Source organism: Gorilla gorilla, chromosome 2, assembly GCF_029281585.2.
Source record: "Gorilla gorilla gorilla isolate KB3781 chromosome 2, NHGRI_mGorGor1-v2.1_pri, whole genome shotgun sequence".
NCBI classification, from domain to species: Eukaryota; Metazoa; Chordata; class Mammalia; order Primates; family Hominidae; genus Gorilla; species Gorilla gorilla.
Genome location: NC_086017.1, coordinates 171,014,930 through 171,025,650, shown reverse-complemented (window position 1 = coordinate 171,025,650; position 10,721 = coordinate 171,014,930). Strand labels below are relative to the sequence as shown.

The following is a 10,721-nucleotide window of genomic DNA, read 5'->3' as shown; positions in this document are numbered from 1 at the left end:
TGAAACAAAGTTTTAATTTTTATTTTACATATTTATACATAAAACTTTCAAGGAACCCTCTGAATCCAACAGAATGTTAATAGCACATCTAAAAAGGAACTTCAGGTAGTCAACATTCACAAAATGTTGAAAACTGAGTAAAATATACATATTACGGAAAGCTACAACTTCACTACGAGGCAGGCATGTATTTTTTGACTTGTATAGCACCGTCATTTACAGTTCTTCTTTAAAACTACAGTGAAGAATGAAAAGTAGTCAATGGGAAAATACTGTTCCAACTTAAAATCTCTAAACAAATAAAAATAAAGTTAAAACTACTCTCTTTTATTAACCATGATTTGTGGTGGTGTCAGTACTGTACATTTTTTGTAACAATATTTCATTAAAATGCCTGATATTAAGTGGCACAAGTAAAAAATTAAAATAAATTAAGAAGCAAAGGCCAATCACTGGACATTAAGCTTCAGACATTATCAATGACTAACACTGATATTTGTTTCTGCGCCACCTTTAGCAACAGCATTTTTACAACCACAGAAGCAAAATAAATTCTAGCTTGTTCTCTGGTTGAATGGCTTCTTTTCACTTTGCAGGCATTTTCTCTGCCATGTGCTTCTGCTGACTTTCAGCATGTCTGTAAAATAATTAATACAATTATTTAGCATCATGTAGAGAGATCCAAACTGCTTTTCAATCAATAGCTACAGCATCCTGCAAACTGAAGTTCAGAGTTACTGACAGTGAAATAGATTAGAATCAAGAAAAAGTACCTTATTCAAACTCTTTGAACTCTGATTTGAACTCTTTAATTTTTACATATTGTGTATGATTCCTTTTATTTAGTAAGCCACTGGATGAACCTGAGACTTTTAGACATTACTACTTTTAAGAAGAAAAGTTCTGTTTGAAAATGAAAATAAATAAACATCTCGGATACTTTTATCAACAAATATTAAATATGTGTCTTCCATGGGTATTTGATGGTGAGCAAGACAGTGAGGTCTCTGTTCTCATGGGGAATATGAGACAAGAAAGGAATAAATAGCAAATAAGGAAATAACAGATTGAAATAAGCACGAAGCCAAAAGTTGAAACAAGGTATTATGATAAGAGTAACTGAGTGACTACTTTATCTAAAGACACATGCAGACACAGACCTAGATATTAACTAAGACTCCTGACAGAAACCTGGAGCCAAAAATCTAATTCACTCCTGCAAAAGCCAATGTCTATCAAATGGCAGGTCTTTGTGGATGTAAAGATATTCCATGTTTGCATGTTTTCCCCCCCAATTAATCCTAAGGGCATGGTCTTGGCAGTGAGGATAGGGTGAGTCTTCTTATTTATAAAGCTCTATTATGGGCCAGGTCCAGTGGCTCACGCCTGTAATTCCAGCACCCTGGGAGGCTGAGGCTGGTGGATCACCTGAGGTCAGGAGTTTGAGACCAGCCTGGCCAACATGGCAAAACCCTGCCTTTACTAAAAATACAAAAATTAGCTGGGCATTGTGGTGTGCGCCTGTAATCCCAGCTATTCAGGAGGTTGAGGCAGGAAAATTGCTTGAACCCGGGAGGTGGAGGTTCCAGTGAGCCAAGATCATGCCATTGCACTCCAGCCTGGGTGACAAGAGTGAAACTCTGTCTCAAAGAACAAACAAACAAACAAACAAACAAAACCAAAAACAAGCTCTATTATGACCTGTGAACCCAAAAATAGGCCAGTGAAGCAGCTAGACAGTGGGGCAGAGGTAGACAGTGGGCCAGAGGGGGAGGAGTGTGGCCAAGCTGTTGACATCACTTGAATGGTCACTTCTCAGAGAATGATGGGGTTTGAAGGCTGCAAAAGACAATGGTTTTAAAGGACGATTTTAGGAAATGATAAATTTGGCAAGATAAAAACATCTAGGGCTGTGGTTTCCAGCTATAATCAAACGTTTAGGAATAGTTTGTGTGTGCTGCCTGGACTTGGGTAGTCAGTGATGTCAAGTTGAACTCACTGGTTTTATGCAGAATGTGTCATATCAGGGAAGACAAACTACAAATACTTTCAGAAACAGGGGAGTGACAACAGTGTCCTTGCTACACTCACCAGCCCATAAATAAATGGCACTATTCAACTAACAATAAAGGTACTCAGGAAAAAGTACCTTATCGATAGCTCTCCATTCCTTAAAAAATCTGTCCCCTTTAGCAGACCATCTTATAGCCCTGTTGATGTGTAACAAGAATCAAACATTTTCGTGACTAACTCATATGCCTCACTTAAGCAAATCCAGATCAAGATATTTTGACGCCCAGTGAACTTGATTCCACTGTAGCTAATTACAGTTCTCACAGTAATTTTTAAAATATACTACTATGTACATGCTCATGCACACACACTCCTATGCACACGCACGCACATACATCAAAAGGTTTTCTGAGGAGGAAAGAAGAGCAGATGGCACACAACTTCAGAAAATATTGAAAGCTGGGTAATTTTTTGAGACATAAATAAAAGTGAATTTCATTAAAATTTTAAACAAAGGAGGGATCAGTCCATAAAACTAAAAGGTTCTTATCAGCAAGTTATATAAGAGTCCCTATTAGGATTTGTTTCACTGAAGCCCCACCAAAACTCTTTTTTTTTTTTTTTAAATCAACAATTGCTATTGAGGGCTTACAATGTGCCTGGCAGGCCCTGTGCTAGGCTCTGGGGACACAGTAATGAATGAAAATGGCATCACCTCTGCTTTCAGGGAATTCATAGTCACGTTGGGAGAGACAGCAGACAAATAAAACACAGTGCCACTAGGCTCCACATGACAGAGATGAGATGTTGTTAGGAACACTGAGGAGAAGGTCTTAACACAGTCTTATGATCGAAAGCAGGTCACGTAATTGCTGGTGCTGTTTTGTAGACCCACCACATGGCTGTTCATGTTCTGGAAACATGCCAGCATGGAAAGACCCTGACACACCAGGGTCAACTCCCTTGGGAACAGTCCTGATTTACATGGAGGTGTAATAAGTTTAATGCACTGACAGTCCATATAAGGGGAGAATGAATGCTAAAGAGCCAAGTGTTTGGAGGTCAGGGAGGGCTTCTCCAAAGAAGCATCATCCAAACCTGTGGTTCTCAAATTTGGCTGTGCATGAGAATTATCTCAGAGCTTTAAAAAAATTCTCATGCCCACGCTAGCCCACAAGAATAATTAAATAAGAATATCTGGGGTAGGATCCAGGCATCACTATTTTATAAGCCTCCCCACATGGTTCTGTTGTGCAACCCAAATTGAGAACTACTGATTTGAATGGACATCTGGAATAGTAGGAGTTGTACAGGTAAAGGGAAGAGGTGGACCACAGGTCCCAGCAGTCCCCACAGCCACCCCCTCTGCCTTCCGATATCTGGCTGCAGGACTCTGGGGCTGCTGCCTTTAGGGATGTTTAAGTATCCTCAGGTCCCTCCAATGAGGAAAGTTACTTTTCTGCAGCCAGGAGCAGATGTAGAAGCTTCTTCCCACCAAGAGGCAGGCTAGGCAAGGACATCATGCCCCTGGGGCCCATGGTAGGACTGCTCCAATTCAAAGAATGCCTCCAACACCTTTAAATTAGTGACTCCTCTCCTTTTAACTCCATGGTTTTGCCTGCCCTGTTTCCGATGGTCACACCATCTGAAAGTTATAAAAACATACACTGCAAACCTAAGTATTAGCCTAACACTTAGAGAGAAGAAGAGGGGCCTCTCACCATCCTCCTTGCCAAAAAAGAAATGCATACTATTCTGAGAGACAGAGAAAAGATCTCTGCTGTCACAGGTAAATCATAGTTTACAAGAGTTTACATATTTTTTTAAAAAAATGTAGGTCCTGATTGTATATTTCACCACTGATTTCCCATAATCTTAACACCTGCATGCAAACTTCTTAAACTAACAAAAAAGGGATGTTTTATAATTGCTGGTGGTGTAGTGCCTGAATACATCTTTAGATGGCAATAATATTATTTGAGTGTTATTGTGATATTTCAGATGCAGGCAAATATGTTCAAAGAGTATGAGAAGGCTTACTGTTTTGTTTTGTTTTTGGCTAGGGATAAGGCAATATAATATGTAAAACATATAAAACAGTGCTGCTTGTAAGTCTTAAAAAAGAAAGCTTAAACATATTTTTCCAGCATTTATTTTGCTACCAAAACTATTTTTTTATATCATTGCATCATTAGACAATTATTTTACCCAGCATTACACATTGAGATGAGGTCTATGGTAGGTGCTGGGAGCATTATTATCACTACCTATGTTTTCAAGCTTCTCTGGGATTGTTGTAGACCATGTGGTTAACTCCTTACATCATTGTGCCAAGAGGTGTTCCTTCTTTGGAGAGCCTTCTACTCTCTAAATACTGTTTCTGGGATTAACAGCAATTACTGTCTGTTGGTTTAAAGATTCCATATGGACTGTCTCAGAAAAGATTCCATAGTAAATATGTGCTCATAGGAATGTTTACAGTATTCCAGGTACTTTATATACTTACAGTGACATGCTTTCCTGCAAGGAAATCTACAAAGAAATGCAAAATTTTGACCAGCATTAGCCTAGTTTCCTTGTCCCCTAGGGAGGGAAGCATTATTTTTACCTCTTTACAAAGAGGCAGTTGGAGCAAAGCCCAGCTAAAAACTCAAGTCCTGGAGTTTCCCCATGGTGAGAACAATCTGGTGGCACTGTGGCTGTAGAGAGATGCCAGTGTCCCTGCCTTCTGGGCATGGCAGAGGCGATCATGAACTGGATCATACAAGAGATCGTGCTTTGGAGAACTCATTACATGGCTGCTTGTGCTGGAAACATGCCAGCATGACATGGCTTATGCCCAGCTTCCCAGGGGGCAGTCCTTCAAGGTAAAGTCCTCCAAGACCAGAACTACTGACCTGATTTAGGTGGAGATGTGAGAAGTAATGCACTGACAATTCATCACAAGGGAGGGGGATGGTTGCTAAAAAGCATGCATTTGGTAAGGACAATGGAATTCTGCTTCCCCTCCATCTGAACAGCTGGCACCAGAAAAGGCTAGGTGAGTTATTTATGGAAGTAGAGGAAGAAGTTCTCTCGAGCTAGTTTTTGCCTAATTCTTAGATTTCAGACCACCCTGGGCTTTTCTTCTTTGGCAAGAGTGAAGCCACACTGACCTGGTCAAGTCTTCAATGTCCACCAGCATGGCATCCTGCTCTGTGTGCAGCTCATCTCGGATGAGAAGCAGCTGGACCAACTCTTCATTCAAGCCTGTGGCAAATAAAAGAACATTTAAAAACAGATAAAACTGCCTCCAAGTCAGAATGTAAACTATTTACCAACCAGTATACACACAAACAGCTACCCATAATAGGAAAGATATTTTTGTAAAAGGTTAGACATCGTATGTTGCAGAAACGTGTCTAGTTTGCATAATTATAGAGGTGTGGGAAGAAAAGGAGTAAAGTAGGAACTATTTCCAATTACCTTCATATTAAGGTGGGAAAAGAAATTGTTAGCTGTTAGGAGAACAGCTTGTTAGAAAAAGCAGGTTTTGTTTTGAAGAAAAAATGTGAACAGCAAAGCCTGGAGCACATTAAGTTTTCCACCCTTCAGCTTCAGGATGCTCCTGCCACGCTGACAGTCAGGAAGGGCCCCTCGGGGCCTGACTACTACATTAGATGCCCAGCTGAAAAGGAAGGTATGTCAGGAATGCTCAAAGCCTTCACATGGCCCTAGGAAAGGAGAAGCCCTATGTGCAGGTTGTTTTAGGAGAAAGTATTATCTGAAGATATTGGAAAGTCAGATTTGTAATATAGTTAGAAGTGCAAGACCTGAAGAAATAACCCCTGAAATTTCTAACAACAGGGTGCCAAGGAAAATATTACTTAAGACGTATACCAGGAATGAAATCTATAGAGACGGAAATCTTTCTTCCCTCCCTCCCTCGCTCCCTTCCTCCCTCCCTCCCTTCCTTCCTTCCTTTTTCTTTTTTTGAAACGGAATCTCACTCTGCCGCCCAGGCTGGAGTGCAGTGGCACGATCTCGGCTCATTGCAACCTCCACCTCCTGGGTTCGAGTGATTCTACTGCCTCAGCCTTCCGAGTAGCTGGAACTACGGGCATGTGCCACCAAGCCCGGCTAATTTTTTGTATTTTTAGTAGAGACAGGGTTTTGCCTTGTTAGCCAGGATGGTCTTGATCTCCTGACCTCGTGATCTGCCCGCCTCGGCCTCCCAAAGTGCTGGGATTACAGGTGTGAGCCACTGCACCTGGGCCCGAAATATATCTAATCTTCCTGAAATCAGTGCACTGGGTTAATTGGGCTCCTGCCACTGAAAAACATGAACAAGCAAAGGCTCTCTCTTGCTTTTTCCCTCAGAGAAACTAAGCATTACAGCTGCTAGGCCCAGACACATGGAAGAGAGTACCCATTTAGCAAGAGCTCTGGGCAGGGAAACAAAAGATAGAATGGGGGTGATCAGACAGGTCCCCCTTGGAAATGCTTTCAGATATCCTGACTTCAAATGATGCATTTATCTGCCTTTAGGTCAAACTAGTTTCCATTTTTAAAAAGAGAGCCAAAAAAAAAAAAAAAATCACACAAAGAGGTCTAAAATTTCATCTATTCCTGAAAAGGACTAGATGGCAATTTCAGTGTTTAAAAGTCTAAGGAAGATGTTTTAGTGGTAAAATATCAGAAAGCGTTTTTAGTCCTTGAAAGAATAGCAACTCTAGTAATTAATTTTCAACTAAAATTAAAATGCAGTTGTAGAATTTTTTTTAAAAATCCTGTGAATCTATGGTTTCTTAATCAAAATGTTTGACCCTTTCTCTTAATTTTAAAACAACATTCAATGTGTTAACTTGGCACTGAATATATCCAATTTTTTTTATTTGGATCTTGTGGAAAAATTTCATTTTTTCCAGTGTGCTCTTGTGTAGCCTTTTATACTGTCACTTAGTAGAGTGTCTACATATCTGAACCCTTAATGCATAGAATTGTTTTTCCAATATGAAGTTTTAAGCTTTTTATTATGGAAAATTTTCAAACTGCTACAAAAGCAGAGAAAACAGTTTAATGAATTTCCATGTATCCAACTAGCTTCAACAATTATCAACTCATGGCCAAGCTTGAATCATTTCTCTCTCCGACTTCTACTGGATTATTTTAAAGCAAATTCCAGCTATCATATTATTTTATCTGTAAATGCTTCAGTAGGTATCTCTAAAAGACAGAGGCTTTTCTTTTCTTTCTTTCTTTTTTCTTTTTGAGATGGTGTCTAGCTCTATCACCCAGGCTGCAGTGCAGTGGCAAGATCTCGGCTCACTGCAAGCTCCGCCTCCCGGGTTCACCCCATTCTCCTGCCTCAGCCTCCCGAGTAGCTGGACTACAGGTGCCCACCACCACGCCCAGCTAATTTTTTGTATTTTTAATAGAGATGGGGTTTCACCGTGTTAGCCAGGATGGTCTCGATCTCCTGACCTCGTGATCCGCCCACCCCGGCCTCCCAAAGTGCTGGGATCACAGGCATGAGCCACCGCGCCTGGCCAGCTTTTCTTTTTTAAATTCACATAACTGCAACACCTTTATCACACCTAAAATAAATCAGTCTTTACTAAAACATTCAGTAAGTATTCAAATTTCCCTGTTTGGCTCATAAATGCTCTTTTCTTCTTATAGTTGGTTTGAATGCATTTGTTTGGCATAGCTCTTGAATTTCTTTTAATCTGTAATACCGTATAATTATACAGACTCATTCCTCCCAGGGGCTGAAGAGATTGTGAATTTATCGGCTTAACCACACTGCCTAAGTGAGAATGTTCTCTCTTTCATCAGGACAAGCAACTAACTGCCTATTCTCTGCATGACCAATCACCTTGAGTGAGCACCACTCACCACTCCCTGTGGCCACTTCTGTTAGAGGTCTTTCTTTATTCTGGGAAGAAAAGTCTGTATTTTGTCACCCTGTAATTTTCACATATTGGTTCCACATACTCCACCACCTGGAGTCCTAGGAAATGTGTCTAATTTGATTTTATTGATGATGATGATACCTACGATGAATGTGTATACAACTAAAGTAGAAAGTATACTTGTATAGCAAATGACTTGTAACTACTGAATTGTGTTCCAGAAACAGGTGTTGTAAGTCAGGTACATGCACTGTGCTAGGAGCTGGGGATTTAAAATAAATAGAAGGGACCTGTAACTATTGTGAATCTTGAAAAATTCTTAAAGCTTCTGAACATTTTACAGCTAAAACAACAGCAACAAAAAAGAGCCTTGTGATTCTCTTATTTTCCTTGCAATCACACAGGAACCCAATGAAATGTTGTATGAAAAAGTTGGACCAAGGAAGCAGCATTATCCCATGATGTTTTACATTGAATATCCTATTTTCAAGCATATCTTACACTTACTTTCTATCTGGGAATGGAGATCATTGACTATCACTTGTAGCTGCCCAATAGTCATGTCTCTCAGGTCGGTGGGTTTTAAACTTCTTTTCATCAAGCATTCACTTATATGAGGCATGTGTGGCAGCTGAAGATACAAAGGAGAAGAAATGGAGGAGTGAATAGAGCCACAAACACACTGAACGTAAGACCCAGTTTTCTCTTAAAAGACCCACTCATCCACCCACTGCAATTCAGTGATTAAAAGCTTTCCCAGTCTGTGTCTTTCCCAATGTGGGGCCCTACATCCACACTACATTACCTAATATGCAACTGGCATCAAAACACAACACTACCAGCATCAAAAGCTTTTTGACTCGTCTTTAATATGGGTTGTGAGTCAATGTTATAGCCACAAATGAATTATCAAGGAACATCAATAATATCAATGACATGGAAAAAATTAGTATCAGCTACTATTTAATAATTTATACCATGCTACAAGCACTGTGCTATGTGCTTTGAATACTTTATCTCACTGAATCCTCACAATCATACTCTGACACAGGCATTATCATCCCCATTTTATAGATGAGAAAACTGAGACTTAAGTAACTTGCTTAGAACTTCATAGCAGGTCAATGGTAGAGCTAGACTTAAACTCCAAAGTCCAGGACTCCTATTCACTATGCGATATTGTCTTTATTGAAACATGAGAATGACAATTATAGCAATAGTAAGTTTGCCAAGACCAATAGGTTCTTAGACTGAGATCGCTTCAAAGGAATTTAAATATTCCCGTGGCAGCTAATATTGTTGCTAAGAAACAGTAGACATCAATCAACAGCAAACTTTACTTTTGTGAAATCTATTGCTTCTGTATTTTTCAGTGCTACAGTAGGAAGGAAAAAGAAACAAACTTAATCATTTCTCAATGACAGGACTTTTTACAAACCGCCTTAGAGAAACACAAGTTTGCATAATTCTGGGAAAGGACTGGCACAGTGTCAACCATTTCTGGCCCCCAAACACTTGCTTGCATTTCAGCCTTTGCTGCTTACAAGATCAGCGACAGGAGACTTTTTCCTGTTCTGTTTCTCCACTTCTACTTGCATTTTGGCCATTGGTTTGGCCATGGCAAGGGCCATTTTGGCTTCAGCTTGCAATTTCTTTTGCCTTGTAAGGAAGTCCATGTCATCCAAGGATTCAGACTCCTCTTCAGTAGTGTCTCTATCAGAATAGGAAGAACTCTGTTTGCTCTGCAAAGGGAAAAAGAGCAGCCTGAGCCTTCCATGCATGCCAGCTAGCATCCACTTAGAGATGGGCTACAACATCCTCTGAGCCTTCTCTCAGAGCAGCTCAGAGTTCCCTCCCTCAATGTGACTTGCTGCTTGAGGTGATAAATCTCAAGTAACACAAAAAGGGTCTAGTTTAAAATAGATTTTAGCATAAACAGAGAGAGCAGTATAGTTAATAATGGGAAATATATTTACAACAACCTTGAAATATGTCTTTGATTCTTGGCCTCAAAACTTTCCTGAAGTGAACAGACATAACAAAATATTGACTCGGAGCCAAGGCCCTACGTAGGTTCTTTGCGTGGACAGGATCTCACGTATCCAATGATGTTCTGATGTCGCACTGCACTCAATGACAACAGTTTCCTCTTTGTTGGTCTTTGGTAAAAAAGGCTATAGACAGACCTCACAGAGAGGAAAGAATTCCAGCAAGAGGCACTCATGATTATTCAGCCAACTTCTGTAATAGGAAGGAAAGACATGAGCTCATATTTCTAAGCCCAATAGGGAAGAACTGGATTTAGCTTATTTTCTCTTTATAATTTTTAGAGCATATCTAATTTCTCTCTCTCTCTAATATGGTTTGGCTGTGTACCCACCCAAATCTCATCCTGAATTGTAACTCCCACAATTCCCATGTGTCGTGGCAGGAACCCAGTGGGAGGTAATTGAATTATGGGGGTGGGTCTTTCCTGTACTGTTCTTGCGATAGTGAATGAGTCTCACCAGATACGATGGTTTTAAAAATGTAAGACGTGACTTGCTCCTCCTTGCCTTCCACCATGATTGCAAGGCCTCATTAGCCATGTGGAACTGTAAGTCCATTAAACCTCTTTCTTTTGTAAATTGCCCAGTCTTGGATATGTCTTTATTGGCAACATGAAAATGAACTAATACACTCTCTCTCGTTAGAGACAGGGTCTCACTATGTTGCCCCGGCTGGAGTGCAGAGGTGTCATCATAGCTCACTGCAGCCTTGAACTCCTGGGCTCAGGTGATCCTCCCGCCTCAGCCTCCTGAGTAGCTGGGACTA

The 10,721-nt window shown here is 40.3% G+C and overlaps 1 protein-coding gene across 21 annotated transcripts in view; it reads right to left on the bottom strand.

Annotated features, from left to right (window-relative positions):
* SCHIP1 (schwannomin interacting protein 1) overlaps nucleotides 1–10,721 on the bottom strand; it is an 819,796-nt gene continuing 809,075 nt past the window's right edge. For 12 of the 21 annotated variants that reach the window (XM_055381911.2, XM_055381912.2, XM_019024462.4 and 9 more), the window contains 4 exons: nucleotides 9,452–9,649; nucleotides 8,415–8,538; nucleotides 5,169–5,262; nucleotides 1–637 (listed from right to left, as the gene is read on the bottom strand). In XM_055381911.2, the coding sequence (XP_055237886.1) occupies nucleotides 586–637; nucleotides 5,169–5,262; nucleotides 8,415–8,538; nucleotides 9,452–9,649 (468 nt within the window). In that variant the 3' untranslated portion in view covers nucleotides 1–585. The other 9 variants (XM_063704328.1, XM_063704329.1, XM_063704330.1 and 6 more) reach the window with 1 other exon arrangement.